This window comes from Rhinolophus sinicus, linkage group LG18, assembly GCF_036562045.2.
Source record: "Rhinolophus sinicus isolate RSC01 linkage group LG18, ASM3656204v1, whole genome shotgun sequence".
Lineage (NCBI taxonomy): Eukaryota > Metazoa > Chordata > Mammalia > Chiroptera > Rhinolophidae > Rhinolophus > Rhinolophus sinicus.
This window is the reverse complement of record NC_133767.1, coordinates 17,696,762-17,721,213: the sequence shown is the minus strand read 5'-3', so window position 1 is coordinate 17,721,213 and position 24,452 is coordinate 17,696,762. Positions and strand designations below refer to the sequence as shown.

General features: G+C 54.0%; 2 protein-coding genes and 1 long non-coding RNA gene across 8 annotated transcripts; 2 read left to right on the top strand and 1 right to left on the bottom strand.

The window, feature by feature from the left end:
• Nucleotides 1–3,939: 3,939 nt before the first annotated feature.
• Nucleotides 3,940–18,635, top strand: KIF22 (kinesin family member 22). 2 transcript variants are annotated; one of them, XM_019754741.2, is made up of 14 exons: nucleotides 3,940–4,057; nucleotides 11,302–11,497; nucleotides 12,880–13,007; nucleotides 13,098–13,252; nucleotides 13,473–13,682; nucleotides 13,756–13,986; nucleotides 14,126–14,279; nucleotides 14,386–14,518; nucleotides 16,084–16,252; nucleotides 16,709–16,877; nucleotides 17,255–17,319; nucleotides 18,018–18,230; nucleotides 18,328–18,387; nucleotides 18,467–18,600. In XM_019754741.2, exons 1-14 carry the CDS (start codon nucleotides 4,000–4,002, stop codon nucleotides 18,515–18,517), a joined length of 1,992 nt encoding a protein of 663 aa, XP_019610300.1. In that variant the 5' UTR covers nucleotides 3,940–3,999; the 3' UTR covers nucleotides 18,518–18,600. The 2 variants fall into 2 exon arrangements, with proteins under 2 accessions (XP_019610300.1, XP_019610298.2); XM_019754739.2 differs by lacking the exons at nucleotides 3,940–4,057; nucleotides 11,302–11,497 and adding an exon at nucleotides 12,324–12,630 and having other exon boundaries at nucleotides 18,018–18,387; nucleotides 18,467–18,635.
• LOC141569443 (uncharacterized) lies at nucleotides 16,247–19,096 on the bottom strand. The gene is made up of 3 exons (XR_012493062.1): nucleotides 18,457–19,096; nucleotides 18,001–18,336; nucleotides 16,247–17,295 (listed from the first exon to the last, which is right to left on the bottom strand). It is a non-coding gene; the product is annotated as an uncharacterized LOC141569443 (long non-coding RNA).
• Nucleotides 19,097–19,238: 142 nt separating this feature from the next.
• On the top strand, nucleotides 19,239–24,258 carry MAZ (MYC associated zinc finger protein). 5 transcript variants are annotated; one of them, XM_074322602.1, is made up of 7 exons: nucleotides 19,239–19,383; nucleotides 19,989–20,075; nucleotides 20,164–21,014; nucleotides 21,412–21,475; nucleotides 21,744–21,915; nucleotides 22,680–22,903; nucleotides 23,193–23,333. In XM_074322602.1, exons 1-6 carry the CDS (start codon nucleotides 19,348–19,350, stop codon nucleotides 22,880–22,882), a joined length of 1,413 nt encoding a protein of 470 aa, XP_074178703.1. In that variant the 5' UTR covers nucleotides 19,239–19,347; the 3' UTR covers nucleotides 22,883–22,903; nucleotides 23,193–23,333. The 5 variants fall into 5 exon arrangements, 4 of the variants coding, with proteins under 4 accessions (XP_074178703.1, XP_074178704.1, XP_074178701.1 ...); XM_074322603.1 differs by lacking the exon at nucleotides 22,680–22,903 and having other exon boundaries at nucleotides 19,242–19,383; nucleotides 23,193–24,258; XM_074322600.1 differs by lacking the exon at nucleotides 19,239–19,383 and having other exon boundaries at nucleotides 19,635–20,075; nucleotides 23,193–24,258.
• The last annotated feature ends 194 nt before the right edge of the window (nucleotides 24,259–24,452 follow it).

Genomic DNA, 24,452 nt, shown 5'->3' with positions numbered 1-24,452 from the left:
TCCTTGAGCTAGGGATTACAACATTTTGTTTTCTTTTAAATGTTACTATACTATTCTTTTTTGTCTTCTCGACACCCTCTGTAGAGCAAACCTCATCATTCCAGTGAGCACACCCAACCTGCATGCACGGCAGCCACCAAAGCTTACTTCAGTCCTCACTGCCCTCAGGAAAGGGGTGCTGCTGGGCCCCTGTGGGTAGTGCCCCCACCTCCACCCCCATCCCGTGGCTCTTACATAATCGCATGTGAAGGAAAATGGTGTCCATATGGGCAGGCTGGCTCTGGCCTCCTGGCCACCTGTGGTGCTCCATTATCTGAGGGCTCCTTCTCCACCTGGCCCTCCAGGTGGGGTCCTCTCTTTTCCAGCCTCGCTCTCGTCTTCGGCACTGCCACTGTGCCTTTCACCCTAGATGACCCTCATTTATTCTCTCCAGGCTTGAAGGACAGAATCACCTGCCTCACTCACCAGTCTCTTGGCAATTTTTAGGGCGCAAACTCTATATTCTACTTTCCTCTGCTCTCCTTCGCTTCTTAAGGGTTTAGTTTGGAAGTTTAAATATATATATATTTAATATATATATATTTAATAACCCTAGTTTCCACCAGGCAGATGCAGACCTCGATTCCCCCCTTCCCTTAAAATTCTGTTTACTGTCTTGTCACCATCACCCACTCCCATACTCCTCTCCCCACAAAAAATAAACTCTAGGGAAACGGGGACCACGTCTGTCTTCTAGTTCACCATGGTACTCTACCACCTCCTAGGACAGTGGCTGGCATACTACAAGCAAACGAGACATTGGGAACTGAATTATCTTATTTTCTTCGAATGTCAGGTGTTAACAACCTTAATTTCCACGAGGCAGATGAAGATCCTTAAACCAAGCCTAGGAAGGGGATTCAACCATTATTCTCTTCTTCACAGCTGAGGAAATGGAGGCACAGGGAGGCTGTCTACCTGGGTGACCTGGCATCAAAGCCCTGCACCTAAGCTACTTATCCATCCGTAGAAGTCCTGACTCCCTGACCTGTGCTCTTTCCAGGATTTCTGGCAGGCATCTCACCAAATATCTGGGGACTGGCAACAACTCTGAAAACCTGAACAGTCCTTGCTGAAGTGCAGGGGAAGACCAAACTGCCAGTCCTTTAATTCAGCGGTTCTCAAAGTGTGATCCAGGAAATTCTGGAGGTCCCTGAGACATTTTTGGGGGGGTCTGCAAGGTCAAAACTATTTTCATAATAAAAGAAGATGTCATTTGATTTTTTTCACTTGCATCCTTTTTTCTTTTTCTTTGAGTGTATAGTGGAATTTTCAAGAGGCTATAGGATATGTGGTATCACAATAGACCAAATGCAGAAGCAGGTATGAGAATCCAGCTATTTTCTTTTAAGCTAGACATTGTTAGATTTGTAAAAATGTGAAACAATGCCACTCTTCTAGTTTTTTTGTTTGTTTGTTTTTGAGGGCTTTTTTTTTCCTTTGGAAACTTTTAAAAATTAAAATGTTACTTACACGAGATGTGTTTGTTACTGCAATTTTGAGGCAGATTTTTAAATGGAGATAAATTCACATAACACAAAATTTACACTTCAGTGTTTTTCAGTATATTCATTATGTTGTGCAACTATCACTACTTCTAATTACATACAAAACATTTCCATCACCCCAAAAAGGAACTCCATGTCTATTAGGAATAATCCAAATTCACCAGCCCCTCACCATCCTTTGGCAACTGCTAATCTACTGCTTCTATGAATTTGTTACTGTAGTTTTTAAGTGTATTAATATTTTTAATTTATTTTAATTTTGAATACAGTAAATATGGATAGACAAAACCCATACAAACAAAAGAACTTTGGGGCTTCAATTTTTAAGAATAGGATTCCAAAGCCAAAAAAATGGAGAACCACTATAATTTACTTTTTGTTTTGTTTTATAATAGGTTGGACATAACGTTTAAACCAGGGCCCTACGAGGAGCTCAAAGATGAGATGATCACCCCTGGTTAAGTTTCCAGAAAGTATAGGGAACTATAAGGTGTGATCAAACAGCACGGTGAATGTTCAAATAAAAAAAATTCATTACAGGGGCGACAGATGGTTCAGTTGGTTAGAGCACCAGCTCTGAACAACAGCGTTACCGATTCAATTCCGACATGGGCCAGTGAGCTGCACCCTCCACAACTAGATTGAAGGACAACTACTTGGAGCTGATGGGCCCTGGAGAAACACACTGTCCCCCAATATTCCCCAATAAAATTTATTTTAAAAAATTTATTACAGTAGAAGATATGTTGCCATTAATCCCCCTCAGAATACTCCCCCTCGCTTTACACACACTTATCCCATCATTCTTGCCGCTTTCTGAAGCAGTTCTGGAAGTCCTCTTTTGTGAGTGTCTTTAGTTGTACTGTCGTGGCTGCCTGGATGTCCTGAATCATTTTGACTTCAGAGAAGAGCCAGAAGTCACACGGTGCCAGATCCGGTGAATAAGGTGGATGAGGACACACCATAATGTTTTTATTGAACAGAAATTGCCATACCAGGAGCAATGTGTGACACGGAGCATTGTCATGATGGAGGAGGATTTACGGCACACTTTAAAACACACCCACCTTCTCTCAACTGTAGCTCACATCCAACTGACTGCACCAAACAAGTTGAAATTTGTCACACATTGTTACTAAGGTTCCGATGCGCTGCTTCCCATATTGAAGATACCTCCCTTTCTGTTGGATGACACTCGGCAGCAGCATTCACTGTATTTTGTGATCACAACAGTAAGGCTTCGTGTCACACATCGCTTCTGGTATGGCAATTTCTGTCAAATAAAAACATTACGGTGTGTCTTCATCCACCTTATTCACCAGCTCTGGCACCGTGTGACTTCTGGCTCTTCCCCAAAGTCAAAATGACCATGAAAGGAAAATGTTTTGAATCGATTCAGGACATCGAGGCAGACACATGACAGCACAACTAAAGACGCCCATGAAGGAGTACCTCCAGAACAGCTTCAGAAAGTTGCAAAACGATGGGATAAGTGTGTTCGAAGCAAGGGGGAGTATTTTGAGGGGGATTAATGGCAACGTGTCTTTTACTGTAATAATTTCTTTAAAAATGTAAACATTACCATGTACTTTGATCACACGTCATACTTAACAGCCAATTGGGACCCAGACCAAACATGCTTTTATCGCTCACTCCTGACACGTTGAATGCCAAGTTACAAAGTGCGGGACATTCGAGCTTGTTTCCTTGACTCAGACATGCGACTTAAGGGGGCACATATGTCACCTGGCTTCTGCATCTCACTTAGTGGCTTTGGGCTCAGCAAGAGGTTAGTACAACGTGATTGTTCACAATGCAGCAGGGCGCACCACACCTACAGAAGTCACCAGACGTTAAGCACAACTGACTGGCACTAGCCCGGCAACCCACAAAACGACCCCGCTGCACAGGCGCTAAACGACGTCCGAGGCGAGAAACGGTAGAAAGTAAAGATCGCCCCCAGACGTCCCTTATTCTTATAATCACCTTTTCTGCCACGAAAATAGGGAAAAGTGTATTCAGTTCAGGGAAATTTTTGGATAAATCGATTAAGTGTCTTTGATCACCCTCTGCTTGATTCGGACGAAAATTTGTAGTTACTGGAGGGGAAAAAAATGAGGCGAAAATTCTGCACTTAACGCAAAATTACGCCTCGAAATTGGGCGGCGCTCAGCAGCTCCTCCTACGGCCACTGTCGCTAACGCCTCGGGCTCCTGAGTTTGCGCCAGAGCGCGGGCCCTGACGTCACGACTGGGTGGCCAACGTGCGCGCATGCGTCCTCCGCCGGGGAACCCTTTTGCGAGCAGGACTCGGAGGCGAGCCCGAGAGGGCTGATAGGTGCACGCCGCAGCCGTGACTTCCACGGCCCTTGGCTGTGATTGGTGGAGCCTGGGAGAGTGGGCGGGGCACCGGGAAATTCGAATGGGAGAGGCGGGTCAAAGGAGGGAGTGGAATGGACGCCCGGAGCCCGTCGCAGCGGAGGCGACGCGAGATGGCGGCGGTTACCTCAGGTGAGCGAGCCCGGCCCGGGCGGGGTGCCGAGGTCTGGAACCTGGTGGGGTGATGCGTCGGGGTCTAGTCCAGGCTCCGCGGGTTTTTCCGGACAGGCCCGAGGGGCGTGGGGCGCGGGGAAAGACGGAAGTGTGGGAGTCGCCAGCTTGTCGGCCCGCCTCGCTCCGTCTGTGCTTCTCGCTGTCCGTCGGGTGGAAACCCGGTTCCGGCAATAGAGCCGCGTTGGAGCCCAGCGCACGTTTCCTCTGGGGGCTTCAGTGTCTTTGTCTGTAAAATGGGCCGGTGACCCCTCCTCAGGAGGTGACGGGAGTGAGCGAGAGAAAGGCGCTTCACACTCTCACCGTCAGGACAGAAAAGAAGGGAGCTGGATGCGCGTTTGGGGGAGTCCTGTGGAGCGCGTGTTGTTGGGGTCCGGGGAGACCCCTGAGAGATGGAGGCGGACAGGCCGAGGTTCAGGCGGGCTGCCGCTGAGTGTGAGGGGACAGCAGAAAAGGGAAGTAAGGGGCTGTTTCCTTTCATTCTAGCCGTGGGGGTCAATGCTATGTTAGGGGTGGAAAGGCCGTGGAGGACGTTCGGCATCTTGTACGTGAGCATTTGTTTACGTTGGTCTCTGCTCTCTTCCTGGAGCCTGAATTCTGGTCAGTAGTTACGGGGGCACCGCAGTCATGTCTGTGAGTCCCGTTTGTCAGGAATGTGGGGAAACAGGGCTGTTGAGTAGCATGGCAAACACAGGGAACCCCGGCCAGGCACCCTCGTAAGCCCCCGACGGTGATGAAGCGGTTCATCTCCACCTGGTGCTGTGAGGTGGTTCACTCCTACTGTCCTTGTTTGACAGATGAGGAGACGGAGGCGTAGGTGGCGTAGATGCTGGGGTCTGAATTCACACTCAGGCAGTCTGACTCCAGAGCCCCTGTTCTTAACCGTTCTGTCCAGGCACGTGATCATGACATTCCTGCTCTTCCCCTTCCGAGACCCACTGTGTCTGGTGCCTAGTAGGGATGGTAAAAAGGCTTGAAGGAATATGGTCCCTTCCCTATATGCGTGTAGTCCGTTTCAGTAGGTAGTCATAGAAACATACGAGATGGGACAGTTACGTTCGCGAACTTGTCCTAGAAAAAGTGCTACATCCCTCACTGCTGAATGTCACTATGGTCACCTTCGAAGTGCTCCCCTTGGGAAGCTATGCACCGACGCCAGCGCCTAGTCCACCCTTCAAAGCGATTTTGGAGCTCTTCTTCTGGAATGGCCATCACAGCTGTTGTCATATTACCCTTGATGTCCTGAATGTCATCAAAATGTCTTCCTTTCAATATTTCCTTTATCTTCGGGTAAAGAAAGACGTCATTGGGGAACAGATCAGGTGAGTAGGGAGGGTGTTCCAATACAGTTATTTGTTTCCTGGCTAAAAACTCCCTCACAGACAGTGCCGTGTGAGCTGGTGCATTGTCGTGATGCAAGAGCCATGAATTGTGGGAGAAAAGTTCAGGTCGTCTAACTTGTTCACGCAGCCTTTCCAGCACTTCCAAATAGAAAACGTGGTTAACTGTTTGTCCAGTTGGTACGAATTCATAATCCCTCTGATATTAAAAAATATTAGCAACATCGGTGCAACAAGTTCGCGAACTTAATTGTCCAACCTTTATATAACAGGAAAAGCAAGGAGAGATGTATAAACTGCTATAGAGAGCACAGCATCTGAAGTAAACCCTTGGGTATTCTGGGAGGATTTTCTTAAGGAAGTGATATTTGAGGTGCGTTTCAAAGGTTGGATAGGACTTTGTCAGGCCTTGGCAGAACAAAAAGACTACCAATTGATTTCTTGTTTATGATGTAAAGAAAGGCCAAAGATGCTCTCTTTGGCCCAATTTCCTCATCATAGAAGAGAGAAGAATTAAGTTGAATGAAACATGGGAATTGTGGGAAAGGGAAAAGTTTGAAGAAATAAGTGCTCGCTTCGCTCAACCTCAAGGTTGCTTTATTATGAAAGGGAGAGACTCATGTCCTGTAAGCAGTGGTTTACATGCCTCTCCCTCCCTCCTCTCTTGGACTGGGAGCTTTGGGGCAAGAATGGCAGTGTGCCACTTTGATGATGGAAACAAGAAACGAACAAGTAAATGTTTCATGTTACTTTATTCACCAAGTCTTAATTTGTTCAGCACATACTTCCTGGGAGCCTACTCGGTGCCAGGCATTGGGGATAGAAAGGTGAGCAGAGTAAGATCTGGTTTCACTGAGTTCACAGTTAGATGGAAAAGACAGACAAATATGCAGTTACAGTGCAGTGTGATCAGTTCTTGGATGGAGGAGCTAAAGAGAGTGACGGGTGCACCTAACAGCTTTCGTGAGGCAGTCATTTCATACGGGAAGGTGTTTTTTAGAGGAAGTAAGGTATGTTTACCCCAGTCACTTGGGGAGCAGGTGGGGTAAAGAAGATATTCCAGGGAGAGAGAATAGCATGTGCAAAGGCCCAGAGGTGTGAGAGAACTTGTGTGTTGTGGGAACTGAAGGAAGGAGCTTACAGTGTAAGGGACGACGTGGAGAGAGAATGATTGGAGGGGCGTGGGACCAGGTGGGAGACTGTTGAGATGGTGATGAGTGTGGCAAAGATTGTGCAGTGGGGACAGAAGTGGATGCATTTAAAAAGGTAGAATTGACAGATGTTAGTGAATAACTGATGTGGGAGATGAGAGAAGGTGGAGTTAAAGATTCCCATCTTTGGGGTTGGCTCCTTTCATTTATGTTAGAGAGCATGGGAGAATGAGGTTGCAGAGAGACGGGGAAGAGGTCAGAATAGGGTGGGTGGAGTTTGAAGTACCTGCCAACTACTAAGAGAAGGTGTCAGGGCAGCAGCTGGGAATGTGGATCCAAAGGAGAGCGCTCTGGTGTGGAGGTGTCATTGAGGAGTCATCTGCTTTTACGTGGTACCTTAAAGCCAGGAGAACATGTGACCATGCCCATGAAATGAAACAGAGTAGTGATTCTCAACTCAGGGCTGTTTTGTTCCCCTTGGGGCCATTTGTCTGGAGACATTTTTGGTTATAATTAGAGGGTAGATGGTATGGAATGCTACTGGCATATGTGTTTAGCACATGCTAAACATCCTACAATGCACCAGTCAGCCCCACCACAAGAATTTTCCAGCCCAACATGTCAATAGTGCCAAAATTGAGCGACCCTGGTCTAAAGAGAGGATAGAAGGAGCCTAGGAAAAACTCTTAAGAATGGCAGAGTGCACAGAGAGCTAGTGGGTGGCATGGAAATATTTCTTTGAAAGTATTTCCCAAAGGAAAGCAGACCAAGGGTGTTGAATACTGCCGGAAAGTCAAATAGGGTGGGGACCGAGCCCGTCTACTGGATGTAGCAGCAAGGAGGTCATTGGTGACCCTGCTGAGGGCAGAAGCTAATGTGTTTCCCCAAAAATAAGACCTAGCCCGACAATCGGCTCTAATGAGTCTCTTGGAGCAAAAATTAATATAAGACCTGGTCTTATTTTACTATAAGATCCAGTCTAATATCATATATAATATAACACCGGGTCTTATATGAATTTTTGCTCCAAAAGCCACATTAGAGCTGATTGTCCGGCTGGGTCTTATTCTCGGGGACACGCGGTGGTGGCTGCCGTGAGGAGTGAGCAGTAAAAGTATAATAATGATAACAATATCTAACACTTACTGCGTACTTGCTGCCAGCGCTGTGCTGAGCATTGTGTGCACATTATTTCTCGGACGCCTTACAATCTTATGCGGGTACTGTAATTATTTTTACATATATGTTGAGATACTGTTATTTTTATAAAGAGAAACTAAAGCTTGAAGCCATTGAGAAGCCTTCCCAAGGTCACGGCGCTGATAGGTAGAACTCGCTCATCTCAGACTCTAAGGCCCAAAGATGAAGAAAGGCCTGAGACGGCCTGTGGATTCACATAATGAACCTTGGAGTTAGACCTTTCTTTGAAGCTCTGTCACTAGCTGGCTATTGACCACAGGCAAGTTAGCTAGCCTCGCTATACTGAGGTTTCCTCATTTGGAAAATGGGGGATGAATATAAAATAAAACACTAAGCTTTTACTGAGTACCAATGCTGTTCTAAGCACTTTATGAATTAAATTATTTACTACGTTAACAACCCAGCGAGTAGGTATTTCTATGTATTCCCATTTTACAGGTGTGGAAATTGAGGCACAGGAATAGAAAATCATTTTCCTAGATTATTTGGTTAGTTGTAAGTGGCAGAATTGGGATTTGAACCCAGGCTTTCTTAACTTGAATAATGAACCTACCTACCATATGCTAGTTATTGTGTTGGAATTTTACATGTTACTTCTTTTAATCAGTAAGCCCTTCTAAGGCCCACCCCACCCCTTTTATAGGCAAGGAAACCAGGGAACATGGATACTAAGTCACTTGCCCAAATTCACAAGCTACTAAGTGTTAGAACTGGAATTTAAATTCAGCTCTGACTAGAGTCTACATTCTTTCTACTTCACCCCAGACTTCCCCGTGTATTGATCACTGAGCTTTCTTAAGTCCTTCTGTATCTGCCATTGTTGTTTGTTCTCACCAAACAAACAAACAAACCTGGAACAGATAGTCAAGAAGAGGCTCCTTGCCTGTTTTTGACAAGTCAGTGAACCACTTTGTGCCTTAGTTTTCTCATCTGCACAGGTACACCTGCAGATTTCGACTTGCTTGCTACTGATTTTCAGGATTGCCATGAGCATCAAATGAAAACTAGATGCCCAAGTACTTTGTAAACCACCAAGTGAGAAATGGTATAATTAGCTTCGTTTGTCAGATGCAGGAACAGAGGCCCTGTTTTTGAAACAGGCCATCTGCCTTACTTCTTATGTGCAGGATTCTTTCCAGGGGTAGTTTGTCTATCTTTTTGTCTTTTTCTGTGTTGGCCAGCACTTGCCAGCGTCTTGCCTTCTAGGAGGCCTATGGCTCCCAACAACCCGCTGCTGCCACCAGTGAAAAGGAGAGGCAGAGCGACTAGCCAAGAACTTTACTAGTTGCTACATAATAGGGAGGCAATATGGTATCCTCATTAAAAGCACATTTTTGGAGGTGAAGAGATCTAGGTTTGAATTTTGCTGTGAGGAGTATAATATCCTCCAACATAAAATAGAGAAACACCCTCCTCAGAAGATTTGTTTTCAGTTCATTCAGTTCTCTCAAAAATAAGGAGGCGAAGGATGGTGCCAAAAGCAAAGGAGGCAGCCCAAATACCCTCGGAAGAGCATCCCTGGAGAAACAAGCTTCACGTTCTCCCTGACTGTGGAGAGTCAGCTATGAAGAAGACAGAAGGCAGCAACACACTTGCGTTCACTGTGGATGGCAAGGCCATCAAGCAGAGATCAAACGGCCTGTGAAGAGGCCCCATGACACTGTCGTGGGGCCCCATCACCCTGATCAGCCTGATGGAGAGAAGGAGGCATATGTTCCACCGGCTCCTGCCTAGGAGGCTTTGGATGTTGCCTACAAAATTCTATATTTAGACTTAGCCACTGAGTCCAGCTGGCTAAGTCTAAATATAAAATTTTTTCACTAAGAAAAAAAAAAGGCTTTTTTTAAGTTTTATCTTCATGTGGTTTCTCATGATAAAAATAACTCAATCTTTTTTTTTTTAAATGACTTAGATTTAATTATTGAAAGCAAACTGAAAAGAAAGCCTACAATAGAGGAGTGCATGTCAGTGCCTTTTGCAAACTGAGCTGGGACAGAAAGAGACTGGGGGCTGCCTCTCAAATGTATCCCTTCCAAACAAAGATGTCCACAGTGTCTTTTTTATTTGTTTTTAATGCATACATTACAGCATTACAGAACTGGGTAACAGAAAATAAACCTGCATGATCCCCATCAAGAGAAAGCCATCATTAACAGTTTGGCATGTGTGTGAGTGTGTGATTTACCTGTAAGTATGTATTATAAACCCCAGGTAAGAAATACAAGCCTAGGGTGGCCGATGGCTCAGTTGGTTAGTGCGCAAGTTCTTAACAACAGGTTGCCGGTTCAATTCCCGCATGGGAGGGTGGGCTGCGCTCCCCCCACAACTAGATTGAAAATGGGGACTGGGCTTGGAGCTGAGCTGCGCCCTCCACAACTAGATTGAAGGACAACGGCTTGATTTGGAGCTGATGGGTCCTGGGAAAATCACACTGTTCCCCAATATTCCCCAATTAAAAAAAAAAGAAACAGAAGCACAGAAAAGTCAGGCAGTTCATTGACTGGTTTTAGGTGGGGGGCAAATGTTGTCTTCTAATCCTTAGAACAACCCTGCGAGGTGCTGGTCTGTGACATGGTGGCAATTCAGGGTGTGTCCCACCAGTGGCAGCAGCATCACCTGGGAGTTTGCTAAAAATGCAGGTTCTCAGGCATCACCCCAGGGACTGAAGCCAAATCTGTATTTTAACTAGATCTTCCAGGTTACTTTTGTACATATTATAGTCTACACCCTGTGGGACCTACTTGTGGAGCAGGGAAGGAACTGAGGCCAAGCGTGGGGACACTCACAGCATGGCCATAGTGGAAAGAGCATCCCCTGAAATGAGCTGTGGCCACTCGCCTCCCATTGGTCTCCCTTGCCCCTGGTTATGGGGGTTTCTAGTTTGCTACGATGCTGGGGTTTTGTATTGTTTTTGCTCTGCCTACTCCTCCTTTGAAGAGCAGAAAGACAAAAGCAAAAAGACAAAATGTACAAGACAATATGGTACGAGATAAAGTAATGGCCACGTGGCCCCAGGTGTAAAACACCAACGTGCTCATAAGAGCTTCTTCCCTGAGAGAATGGGGCTGACAACCTATCTCTCGGGGACACCATGAAGAGTAGTGTGCCTGGCATGTGGGCATTGCTTAATGAATGGTAATGTTTGCTGAGTACCAGGTGGCCTGGTTCAGTCCCTGTCCTGTATGTAGGTTCCCTCCTCCACTCCCTCCACCACACTCTGCCTGCGACCATGTGCTTGATTCGTCTCTGTCTCCCGTCCTGCTCTTCTCTGCTTGCCCTCACCAACACAGCAGAGTCCTGCCTCACCGTTTCTCCGGGGATCACACCTCCACACCTTTGCACGTGCCATTCCTTCTGCCAGGAGCTCCTGCACGCTCCTGTTCACCCTTCAGAGCTCAGCTCCATCAAATGCCTCCTCCTCCCACTCTCCTGCCTTTGCCTCTCAGCAAAGCTGCTCCCTGCCTCCACTGTGCTACACCATTCTCCACGCCAAAACTTACCTTCTCTTCTCCAGGAGCTGGTCGCTGTCGGCTAAGCAAGGTGGGAGCTGGCCGGCGGCCGCCTCCAGCTCGAGTAAGAGTGGCTGTGCGACTGCGGCCATTTGTGGATGGGACAGCTGGAGCAGATGACACCCCCTGTGTACGGGGCCTGGACAGTTGTTCTCTAGAGATTGCCAACTGGAGGAACCACCAGGAGACTCTCAAATACCAGTAAGGTTCTGGCCACGCCTCCTTCCCACCCCTTTCCTAGGCCTGCTCACATGATCCAGTGCCCAGTTTCTCAGAGCTGCTTCCTCAGGGTCCTTGCCCCTTCCTTCCTTAGCACAGCGTTGTTCGCTCCACCTTCATTTGTTCAGGAAGCGTGCACAGCTGCCCACTGTGACAGGTCCCCTCCAGGAGACTGGGCAGAGACTGGAGGCCGAATCAGACATACATTACTGTTCACAGTCTTGTGGGGGAAATAGGCACAAAGTAGGGAAGGAGCAGCAGAGGTGACAGGGGAGCCCCAACTAGGATCTGGAGCAGGTGTGGGAAGGGTTGGGGGAACCTAAAGCAGCCAACCAACCCTGATTGGGGGACAGACCTCACAAGGGCGGCTGCTTTAAAATGCCATTGGAGATTTAAAATGCAGACTCCTTGCCCTGTCATTCTAGGCCAGGGGGTGGCAAACGACAGTCTGCAGGTCAAATCTGACCAGGAGTTTGTAAAGAAAACTTTATTGGAAGATAACCATACTCATCAATTTACATATAGTCTGTGGCTGCTTTCCGACTGCAATGGCAGAATCGAGTAGCTGTGAAAGGAACCATGTGGCCCACAAAGCCACCAATATTTACTGTCTGGCTTTTTCTACACAATGTGTTCCCACCCTGTTCCAGGCCCTTGACAGTCGGGCCTGAGTTGCTTTTGCGCCTCACCCACCTGTCATGCCTGCTCCCCTTACACTGATCCTTGCTGTGGCTTCAGCCACGGCTCCTCCACCAGAGTGCATGAGTGGACTGCAGGTGTGTGGGGGCTCCTCTGGCCAGCAGCTGCAGCCTCTGTTACTCCATTACCTGACATGTGCTGCGATGAGAGAAGGACTGGGAAGGCCGCCCCTTCATCCCACGTCTTGTCTGTGTGCTGTGTTTGATAACGGGGAGTACCTTTCTCTTCTCTGGCCAAATCTTCCTTCCTCAAGCAGAATCAGTTACTCCTGCTAGTGCATTCTCATCTTTGTTTCCTGAATCACAGCAAAGTATGGTACCTTCCCTCTCACTAGACTGCAGAACTCCCAAGAGCAGGGACAGCAGACTCATCTCTGTCTTATTCCTCACAGCAGTACAGGGACTGGGATGGGACAGGTGGGTGCTTTTCTCGTGTAAGAAAAGGGATAGAGGGGGTGGCGGGTTAGCTCAGTTGGTTAGACCGTGGTGCTGATAACACCAAGGCTGCCGGTTAGATCCCCGCATGGGCCACTGTGAGCTGTGCCCTCCTTAAAAAGGGGGGGGGGGAGGGAGAATAGAGACTTTTAAATCTGAGGCCAGTATTGTCGTCTAGGCCTGGGTGAGACTGGAACCATCACTAATTCCCGCCCTTCTTCCTGCCCACAGGTTTGATGCCTTCTACGGGGAGCGGAGCTCTCAGCAGGACGTCTATACAGGATCAGTGCAGCCCATCCTCAGGCACCTGCTGGAAGGGCAGAATGCCAGCGTGCTTGCCTACGGGCCCACAGGGGCAGGTGAGGGAGCCAGACGGGGAACAGCTGTGGGCCAGAGAGGGCTCGGCAGTGCAGAGGGACATCTCACAGCTCTTTCAACTCCTCCCCCAGGGAAGACGCACACGATGCTGGGCAGCCCAGAGCAACCTGGAGTGATTCCCCGGGCTCTCATGGACCTGCTGCAGCTCACAAGGGAGGAGGGCGCAGAGGGCCGGCCTTGGGCCCTGTCGGTCACCATGTCTTACTTAGAGATCTACCAGGAAAAGGTAGGCCCTGCTCTGGCTGGGGAGGGAAGAGACAAAGGGTCAAAATACGACTCAGTTCTAGAACACAAAGCTCTGCTCCAGCAAGGAGCCAAGACCTGGAAAGCAGAAGGTGGGGTAGCCCATGGTACAACTGAGAATCCAGCTGAGAAAAGGAGACTTATCCCCAGGAAGTAAGCAGCCTGCGTCTGGAACAGCGGCCCACCTCTCCCTGCTCCCACAGGTCTTGGACCTCCTGGACCCTGCGTCCGGAGACCTGGTGATCCGCGAGGACTGCCGAGGAAACATCCTGATCCCCGGCCTCACACACAAGCCCATCACCAGCTTCGCTGATTTCGAGCGGCACTTCCTGCCAGCCAGTCGGAACCGGACTGTAGGAGCCACGCGCCTGAACCAGCGCTCCTCCCGCAGTCACGCCGTGCTCCTGGTTAAGGTGAGGCCCCGACGGGGGAGGTCCTGGGAGGCCCCGCGCCTGCGCTGAGCCGGGACCCTCACTCCTACCCCAGGTGGACCAGCGGGAACGCTTGGCTCCGTTTCGCCAGCGGGAGGGGAAGCTCTACCTGATTGATTTGGCGGGCTCGGAGGACAACCGGCGCACGGGCAACAAGGGCCTGCGGCTGAAGGAGAGTGGGGCCATCAACACGTCCCTCTTCGTGCTGGGCAAGGTGGTGGACGCGCTGCACCAGGGCCTCCCCCGCGTGCCTTACCGCGACAGCAAGCTCACCCGTCTGCTGCAGGTCCAGCTACCATCGCAGGGCAAAAGGGCTGGAGGAGGAGATTCCTGGGCCTGCTGGGGCGGGTGGCGGTGGGGAACTGCAGCCTGGGCATGGCCGCGGGGCTTCTGATGGCGCTCCTGCCCACCCACCCCGCCCTCAGGACTCTCTGGGTGGCTCCGCCCACAGCATCCTCATCGCCAACATCGCCCCCGAGCGGTGCTTCTACCTAGACACGCTCTCTGCGCTCAACTTTGCTGCCAGGTCCAAGGAAGTGATCAACCGACCTTTTACCAATGAGAGCCTCCAGCTTCATGGTGAGGGCAGGGCTGGCGGGAGTGGAAAGGCCTGGGCAGCTGGGGGTTGCTGAATCCACCCAGCAGTACCACAGAAGCTGACACCTGTCACCCCATCTCTCCGTAGTCTTGGCACCTGTTAAACTGTCTCAGAAAGAACTAGGCCCTTCAGAGGCAAAGAAAGCCCGAGGCCCGGAGGAAGAGAAGACTGGGAATCCTGAGTCGCCAGCAGCCCCAGCTTCTGCCTCTCAGAAATTCAGGTGAGCAGCGGATGGGAGGACTGGGTTGGGTGCAGAGCAGCAGGGGGTCCAACCTGTCACATCCTTGAGCTGTGAACCTGAGCCTGTTCCTGCTCTGCGTGGCTGCCTGGGGCCTGAGGGAGGCCTCCTCCGAGAGCACCCAGCCACCTCCCTCTCCACTTCCAATCCCTTTAGGCAGTCAGCAAACCTCCCATTTAGGGCCAGCTGTTTCAAGGTCGAGCACTTTTGCTTCTGGCTCAAGGATTAACCTGGATAGGGTATGTCAGGTCCAGAGGACAAGGGACGAGGAGGAGATGAAATGAGATGTCTCACTGAGGCCTCTCAGTCTGTGTGTTCGAGTCCAGCCCCTCCATGACTGTCCCAGGAGCCAGCTGCTGTCCTGACATTGCCCTGCTACTACCCTCCACCCAAACAGCCTCTCTGAGACCCTTCTGTGTGGCTGCCCTCCCCCCGCTCCCTCCCATTCTGATAATCCCTCCTCATGGCCCAGTTGCACTAATCCTCCGGTCACCTGTTTGGTGGCCTTGCTTTCTATGTCTCTAACTCCAAGGAGCCAGTGGCAGTTTTAACTTTGCCCTGTTTCTACCCTGAGCCCAAATAAAGCCTCTCTACACTGTACGTGCTACGACTCCTGCGCACAGGTGACGTGAGGCGGCCAGGGATTAGTGCACACTGGCCCAGGGGCTGTTGTAGTTGAGGAAAGAAGACATACATGAAAAGGTGCTTGTTCACTCAAGCCCATCTTTCCATCATGTCCTTCCCAAGCCACTGGTCAGCAGTCCCCTATCCTGTGTGCACAAACCCAGAGTAAACACACGTACTCGCATATTTGTCTTACATGTGACCTGGCAGGCACTCTGGAGGGGGGCTCAGAGATGGGACAGCAGACCGAGACAGACCCTGATCTCGGGCTCATGTTTCAGAAGAGAAATAAGATGGGGCATCCGGAGATGAGGCTGGGTAGGTAGTACACACAGGGCAATAAGGGGAAGCCAGGAAGGGAGAAATGGCTTCTGATGTTAACCCACATTTTCAGACCCTATTCTTCCTAGGCATCTGCACACAAAGGACAGGGCAGCCCGTCTCTGAGGAGGTAGCTCAGACTGTAGGAAGGAAGGTATGCAGCCAAAGCGGGCATCATGGGAAAGGAGGCATCCAGCCGACTTTGAGTGATGACAGATCAGACGTGGGTGGACAGAGTCCAGAGGGAAGGAACAAGTGTCCGCCATTATTGTGCTCAGATGAAGTCAGGGGAAAGGGCAGCACTGAGGTCTTCGCTGGCTTTCAGAGCCCTGCTGAATGTGACCTGCAAAGCTTCCCTGACTGCTCCTCCACGGACAGGCGCACAGGCCCCAAATACCTGGCCCTCAGGTGTTCGTTAGATGCTTGCTCTTATCTGATCTGGTATCCCTGAGACCCCCACACTCCACCCAGAGTCTGGGTGACTTGCCCAGAGTTGTCCAACAAGTTAACACCAGCATTTTGGAAGCACATAATACAGCAGGTTAAGGCATGATGAGGGCTGATGAGAGAAGAGGTAGGTGGGGAGTAACCTCTTTGCTCAGCCTTCTACAGAAGCTAAGTAGCATGGACCCGGCCATGCTGGAACGCCTCCTGAGCTTGGACCGTTTGCTGGGCTCCCAGGGGACGCAGGGGACCCCTCTGCTGAGCACCCCAAGGCGAGAGCGGATGGTGCTTATGAAGACAGTGGAAGAGAAGGATTTGGAGATTCAAGTAAGTGTTGGAGAGGTGGGGGTGGGGGTTCCTATTGGCCTTTAGACACAATCGAGGATCTTCAGATAGAGGACTCTGAAAGGCTGGACCAGCATCCAGTTTTCACCCAACGCTGGACTCCCTGGTGTTTCAGCTTCTGCTTGAATATCCTGAACATGGCTGAACTTTGACAAATAATTAAGACGTGAGGAGGGGAGCGGGAAAAAAATTCTCAGCTCAAGTAAAGTTAGGACTTCCTTCCATGTTTCAGAGAGGCTGTTCCACCTCTGGGCAGCCCTGATCATTAGCAAGCCCTTAATTATGCTGCGGTCCAGCTGCCTCCTGGAGGTTTCTCTCACTGGCCCCCAGCCTGCCCTCTGGGGCCTCGGAGTCCTGCACTCTTTGCTAATCCACTGTCCTTTCAAGGTGCCCTGACGTTGGTTTTGAGTCACCTCTCTCCCTGATCCTTCCCATCAGAGGCTTAAGATGAAGCAGAAAGAACTGGAAGCCAAGGAGTTGGCCCAGGAGGCTGTGGACCCAACAGAGAGAGAGAATTGTTCTCCCACCATGCTCCTACCCCTTGCCCGCCGCAGGGTCACAGTGGCCAAGCCCCTCAAAAAGGCCGTGGTGATACCTCTACAACTGAGTGAGTTTGGCTCTGGGGGCCAGGAGGGCCCAGGTCACTGAGCCCTCAGGAGGGAGGTGTTGGGAGGGGCAGTCCTTATGTCACTCCTGTCCTCCCCCGAACCAACTCGGGAGCGAGGAGGAGGAGGAGGAGGAGGCTTGAAGGAGAGCTAATGCTGTGGCTCAGGTGCTTAGTACAGGGGGTAGACTGACAGGTGCACGACTGATCGTCATGGAAGACCAATGGAGATTCCTTTCAAATGGTGGATACGAAAGAAAGGTCATGTGGAAACACAACAGTGGAGGGGAACTGGGGAATCAAATGGAGAGCCAAGTGGCTACCAGGGAGGGTGACAGGGGACTTCTGTAATGACTCCAGTTCCCAATTCTTGCTTTCAGTTCAGGAACAGGCAGCATCCCCAAATCCCGACATCCATATCCTGAAGAAAAACCGCAAGAGAAAGGTGAGAGCAGCTGGAGGCTTAGGCTACACGTACAGCCTAGAAGTAAGGGACAGTGTGACTCGTGGGAAGAGCACTGGCCCTGGCGCTTCACAGCCTGTCACATTTATTAGCTATTTACATCTCTTCCAAAGGGCACTTAGGGTGAAATGCAGATAGGAGTACCTGGGCGGAGTGGTTGTCTACTGTTACTTTTCTTCCTTCCTGATGTCTCACCCTTAGTGTCTCACACTCACTAGGAGGGTGTGTAGTCTGGGTCCTGCCCCCTACAAGCTTAGGAGCCCACACAGGAAAGCATGACTCAACACTCAAGAAATAAAACAACACTGGAAGAATTCCCAAAAAACTGAGATGGTATTGTTGGGAGAGGTGCCACTTCTTGAGTACCCTCTATGTGCTTTCCTGGAGTGAAAGGCAACATTTTCTTTTTCAGAAATGAGGGACCAGATTTAAGCTTACTGTGTGCTTTGCATTCACTCATTCGATCTTCACAGCAACTCTATTACCATTGTTCCCCACGTTGGGTAAAAGGAGTTCAGTGGCCAGAGGGGAAGGGTTTTTGACAGACACTTAACTGGAGGCAGGGAGGCTGGAGAGGGCGGGGAAGGAGGCTGCTGGCCGCAGGAGTCAGCGGTTTGCTGCGGTATGTTTGCTGACCAGCAAACTGCTGTTTGGGTCACTCACCTGGTCCTGCCTCCTAGCTGGAGCACGTGGATGCCTCAGGGCCTCAGGAGAAGGCCGAGGACTGCTGGGAGCTACAGCTCAGCTCGGGGCTACTGGCCCACGGGCGCCAAAAAATACTACAGCTGCTGAACGAAGGCTCAGCACGGGATCTGCAAAGCCTGCAGCGCATCGGCCAAAAGACGGCCCAGCTCATCGTGGGCTGCAGGGAGCTCCACGGCCCCTTCAGCCAGGTAATGGCCCGTGGAAGGCAGGCCTGGAACAGTTGGATGTGGGGGAAAGGAGCCTGGTACCCCCTACACCCCTTTCCCATTACTGCTGTCCGGCCAGGTGGAGGACCTGAAACGAGTGAAAGTCTTGTCAGGGAAACAGCTGGAGTCGTTCCTGAAGGTGAGCTCCCGGCTCGGCCCCTCCCCCGGCTTGTGCCCCGCCCTGCCGCTAACGCCGCTCTCCCCTTGCCTCGTTGCAGGCGAACATCCTGGGTTTCGCCGCGGCGAGCCAGTGCTGCGGTCCCTCCTGACTACCGGCTCCGCTCTTCACTTTTTTTTTTTTTTAAGTCCTTGTAATACCGCTTCTGACATAAATACAGTTTTAACTCCGCTGCTTCAGCCTGATTCTTGAGACTGGGGGCGGGGCCGGGATACAACTGCCCTTGGGACGGGCCCCAAGCCCCGTGTGTTAACTCCTCCGGCCGCCATCTTTGGGGACACGAGCGGCAGCACAAGATTGTAAATAAACCACTGGAGGGGGAAAGACGGTGGCCGATAGGAAACAAAAAGCCTACGCGGAAGCACGAGGACGACGACCGTTAGGCGGGCGCGCGCTGTTTGGCCCCGCCCCATCCGTACCCCCGGAGCGCGCACCCCTATTCTCCCGTTCGTCAACAACAGCGGTTTTGTGCGCGTGCGCGCGAAATAACGGCTGCTGGTGGAGGGAAGGGGGGGTGGAATCTTTGAACTGGGGGGAGAGAAGCCGCCCTGTCTCCCGCGCGCCCACCACCTGCGCCATCGTCAGCCAATCAGCGGCCGTCTCAGGGGTCTCGCGCTTGGGACGATTCCGACGGCTGGGTGGCTCCCCCGTCCCTCCTCCCGCCAGAGTCCCTCTTGTACCTCCCCCCTCCCGCTGGCCTCGCGCGCGCTCGCGCTCGCGCCCGCTCCAGCCTCTTGTGTGTCCTCGCGCCCCCCGCCCGCCCTCCCCGCGCGCAGTGTGCTCCGCTCTCCCCACCCCCTCCTCCTTCCCCCCTCCCGCCAGCCCCGCGCGCCTCCTCCCTGGGTTCCCCCTCCCCCACTGCCGCCTCCTCCTCCTCCCGCCCCAGGGTGAGCGCGAGCCACCTCCCTCCCTCCCTCCGCCATGGATCCCGGCAACTGGAGCAGCTTCATCTTCCAGGTAACAACCCCTCCCCCGCCCCCTTCCCACACCCTCTCCCGCCCGCCCTCCCTCCCGTCCCACCCCCCCCTCCGCGCGCCCGGTGCGCGCGCAGCTGTCCCCCTCCCTCCCTCGCGCCCTCCCCCGCCCTCCCCGAGGCGCCGGCTGGGCGCGCGCGCGGCGGGGGCCGAGGCTGCCCTCGCTCCCCCACCCCGCCCCGCCAGGCTCCAACCGCCGCCGCCGCCGCCGCCCGGGCCCCGCCCCGGTCGCTGGCCCCGCGGGGCCTCCCGCCCCACCCAGGGGCGTCGCCGCCGCCGTCGCTGCGCGTTCTGCGGCCCGCCAGGCGCCCTCCTTCCCTCCCTCCCGCCAGCCGGGGTGCGCGGGCGGCGGGGTGGCCCGAGGGCCATGCGTTCGGCGCGGCCCAGCCGGGCCGGCCGGGGGCGGCGCCCTGAGCCCGGGCCCCGTGCGGCCCGCGCCCCCGGCCCCTGCTGAGCCCTGGGGGCCCCGCCGTGGCCGAGGCCATGTTCCCCGTGTTCCCTTGCACGCTGCTGGCCCCCCCCTTCCCCGTGCTGGGCCTGGACTCCCGGGGGGTGGGCGGCCTCATGAACTCCTTCCCGCCACCTCAGGGTCACGCCCAGAACCCCCTGCAGGTCGGGGCTGAGCTCCAGTCCCGCTTCTTTGCCTCCCAGGGCTGCGCCCAGAGTCCTTTCCAGGTGAGTAGGGGCCGGCCGTGGTGGGCTGCACGGGGCCGGGAGGGCGCCGACCCGCGGCTGCGGCCCACACGGCGCCTTGTCTCCGCAGGCCGCGCCGGCGCCCCCACCCACGCCCCAGGCCCCGGCGGCCGAGCCCCTCCAGGTGGACTTGCTCCCGGTTCTCGCCGCCGCCCAGGAGTCGGCCGCGGCCGCGGCGGCCGCCGCCGCAGCTGCCGCCGCTGCTGCCGTTGCCGCTGCGCCCCCAACCGCGGCCGCCGCCTCTACAGTGGACACAGCGGCTCTGAAGCAGCCGCCCGCGCCCCCTCCGCCGCCCCCACCGGTGTCTGCGCCCGCTGCGGAGGCCGCGCCCCCTGTCTCTGCCGCCACTATCGCCGCAGCCACCGCCGTCGTAGCCCCAACCTCGACGGTCGCCGTGGCCCCGGTCGCATCAGCCTTGGAGAAGAAGACAAAGAGCAAGGGGCCCTACATCTGCGCCCTGTGCGCCAAGGAGTTCAAGAACGGCTACAATCTCCGGAGGCACGAGGCCATCCACACGGGAGCCAAGGCCGGCCGGGTCCCCTCGGGTGCTATGAAAATGCCCACCATGGTGCCCCTGAGCCTCCTGAGCGTCCCCCAGCTGAGTGGAGCCGGAGGAGGAGGAGGAGAAGCCGGTGCTGGCGGCGGAGCGGCCACAGTGGCCGCTGGTGGCGTGGTGACCACGACCGCCTCGGGAAAGCGCGTCCGGAAGAACCACGCCTGTGAGATGTGCGGCAAGGCCTTCCGCGATGTCTACCACCTGAACCGACACAAGCTGTCGCACTCCGACGAGAAGCCCTACCAGTGTCCGGTGTGCCAGCAGCGCTTCAAGCGCAAGGACCGCATGAGCTACCACGTGCGCTCACATGACGGCGCTGTGCACAAGCCCTACAACTGCTCCCACTGTGGCAAGAGCTTCTCCCGGTGTGCACGGGGCCTCGGCCGCCCACTGGGCGGGTGGGGAGGGAGGGCCGGCGATGGAGGTGGCCTGGCCTCAGCTGGCTGGTGGGGAGGGAGGCGGTTTCTGAGGATGGGGACTGGGAGCCACTCCCAGGGAGGAGGGAGGCAAGCCTCTCCTGGTTACCAGGGAGCAGGGGGTGGTACTTAGCAAAAGAGGTGGGTCCTTGGGTTGTAGGAAAGCTTGGCGCGGATGAGGCAGCCCTGCTCCAGGGGAGGGACTTCCTGTCTAAGCAGGATTCTGAAGCCCCTGGCTTGGGAGCAAATGCAGGGACCTTTGGAAAGGCCTGTTGTCCTTGGTGAGGCCGATCTGGGGGCATCTCCACACCCCAGGGCCCTAATCCCAACCCCAACGTATCCTCAGGCCGGATCACCTCAACAGCCACGTCAGACAAGTGCACTCAACAGAACGGCCCTTCAAATGTGAGGTAGGAAACCCACTGCCTCCTGGCCCCGTGTCATGATTTTGATCCTCATTGTAGTTGTCTGAGTTCAGCCTCTCAGACCCCCTTTTTCTCTCTCTTTTTGCTTTTTCACTCCATTTGCTCATCCCTTCAAGGCCTCGTCATCTCACTCCCTTTTCCTACAGATCAAAGATCCCCAAGACTCTGATCCCTTTAACCTCTTGTCCCCCTCTCCCTACTCCCTGAAGCTTTAACTCTCCTGACACCCCCCACACCCCTCCCCCTTCCCCAGAAATGTGAGGCAGCTTTTGCTACGAAGGATCGACTGCGGGCGCACACAGTACGACACGAGGAGAAGGTGCCATGTCACGTATGTGGCAAGATGCTGAGCTCGGCTTACATTTCGGACCACATGAAGGTGCACAGCCAGGGCCCGCACCATGTCTGCGAGCTCTGCAACAAAGGTGCGTGCCGAGGGCTGCTGGGGGGGCAGGGGACCAGGGGGGGCACAGCCAGAGGCCCTGCCACCGATGGGAGCTCACGGTGTCTAGAGCCCTGTAGGAAGCAAATGAAGCAGCACTGGGACCACTGGACGTCGTTAAGTTTTAAGAGGTCATGGCTGGAAGAAATGATCTGCCAGAAAGAGTCGATTTCTGAGTGGGTTTGGGGAGAACGGGCATGGGCCATGGCTGCTTGGGGAAGGAGTGGTCAAGAGAGCCAGTGTCCGGGGCGGGGGGCAGGGTTTCGGCTCTGCAGCCACAAGTGTTCGTCTTTGGCTCGTGGGGCAAGTGGAGTACGTTGGCAGGGGTTTGACAAGCACACACTCTGCCCCAGTAGCAGAGAAACGGATTCGCTTACTCACTGTGTAACTGGGTTGAGAATGTATGGGGCACTGGAGGGAGGGGACACAGCCGTCTCTGCTGAGGGTCACCCCTTCAAGTGGGTAGGAGTCAGTGTCCGGTCACCCCAGGAGAGATGCCCCAGCCACGGAGAGAATGGGTTCTGTGGGTCTGACGGCCAAGTAGCGGCCACTCAGCCAGGTCCCAAGTTGAGGGAGGGGCTGTGCCCGACCAACCCCCACAGAATAGCTGGCCCCAGGTTACCAAGGATGAGGTGGGAGGAGGACAGGGCCATCTGAGAAGGGTGTCCCCAGCCTAGGAGAACAGCCCCGTCTCTGGGGTCTCCACCTGGCTGACCCCATCCCCCATCCCAATCCCCCCCCCCATAGGCTTCACCACGGCAGCATACCTGCGCATCCACGCGGTGAAGGACCACGGGCTCCAGGCCCCGCGGGCTGACCGCATCCTGTGCAAGCTGTGCAGCGTGCACTGCAAGACCCCTGCCCAGCTGGCCGGCCACATGCAGACCCATCTGGGGGGGGCCGCCCCCCCTGTCCCGGGAGATGCCCCCCAGCCACAGCCCACCTGCTGAGGGGGACCCCGCACCCACCAGGCAAGGCGTGGGGCATGGCTGGGGTGGTGGGCTGGTGTGTGTGGGACAAGGGGGCTCAAAGGGCCCAATAGGGGATCTCAGGAAGGCCAGGGATGTCCATCTGCCAGTCACGTTAGGGAGACTTCTGGGGACAGGGAGGGCCCTTCAGGAGAACTGGGTAAGGATGCAGGTTGAAGCCGCCTGGAACCAAACAGGGAGTGAGCAACGGCTGTGTCCCAGGGGAGAGTCTGGGGCAAGGGACCAGGCTCTTGCCATTCAGATGGCGCTGTGATCTGTTCTCACCATGCAGGTACCGGTGAGGTCTGTCCAATGGCAGCAGCGGCAGCGGCAGCAGCAGCAGCAGCAGCAGCTGCATCAGTGGCAGCCCCTCCCACAGCTGTGGGCTCCCTCTCGGGGGCTGAGGGGGTGCCTGTGAGCTCTCAGCCACTTCCTTCCCAGCCCTGGTGAGCTCCAAGTTGGTGACGGGAAGAAGGGAGAATGGAGGCAAGGCCATTGGTATCATCTCCTTTCCCCCTCTCTTCCTACCAACTCCACTGCTTCCCCCACCATCCAAGGAGCCTCCCAAAGGAAAGGAGGAAGAAGCGTGTTCTTAGGGGAATTCACTAGGTTTTAACGATTTGTTTCTCCTGCTCCTCTCTTCTCCCTGTCAGACCTGACCCCACACACACCTGTCCCCTTGGTTGTGTCGCAGCCCCCCCCTTCCCCCTGACGGGGTGGGGTGGCAGGACAGGAGCAGCGCTGCCCTCACCCCTGGGGGGGGGGCCCTGCCCTGCCCTCCTTGATGGTCCTCCTTGCTCCCCTCCTTCAGGCCCCCCACTGTCTGCTGCCCCTCCCTGGGGAATTGGTGCTTTTTTTTTTTTTTTTTCAGGGGGAGGGAGGAGAGGAAGGAGGGGAATCAAAAGATTCTGTCCCAGAGAAGAGAAAGGTGAGATTGGAGAAGGGGCAGAGCAGGGGAGGCAGAGGTGGCACCTTCGTGAGGTGGGGCTGTTTGGGGTCAGTCCCTGAGCACCATCCTACCTGAGAACCTGTCAGGGGAAAACAAGTCAAGGGGAGCAAAAGAAAGAGCCACTAGGGCCAGAGGCAGGACGAGATGGAACCTTAGGGGGCCAGGGTCAATGGGGGGACCCAGGGAGTAGAGGTGCTTCCTGGGGGTGGGGGAATGCCGCCGCAGTGTCTCTCCCTTCCCTCTTCCACCCCAGCTCCAGCCCTGGCCTTTTCTTTTCATCCCTCTCCCCCAAGACAGAAGCTGTGGCCCTGGCCATGTCATCGTTTTCCTGTGTCCCCTGCATGTTCCCCACCCTTCACCCTCTCCTTTTGTGCAGATCCCATTACAATAAATTTTAAATAAAAATCTGGCTCTGGCTCTGGCTGAATGACTTGCTCTGTCACCAAGCCCCCGTCCCATCCTCAAGGGGTTTCTTGGGCCTGTTGTCAGGCCTGGCTTTGCCCTGCCCCGGCAGCTCTGGCTCCTCCCTCCCCAGGGACAGCACCAGTCGCTGCTGCCCAGATTCAGGGCGAGGCCAAGGCCCCAGAGGCGGCGGAGAGCAAG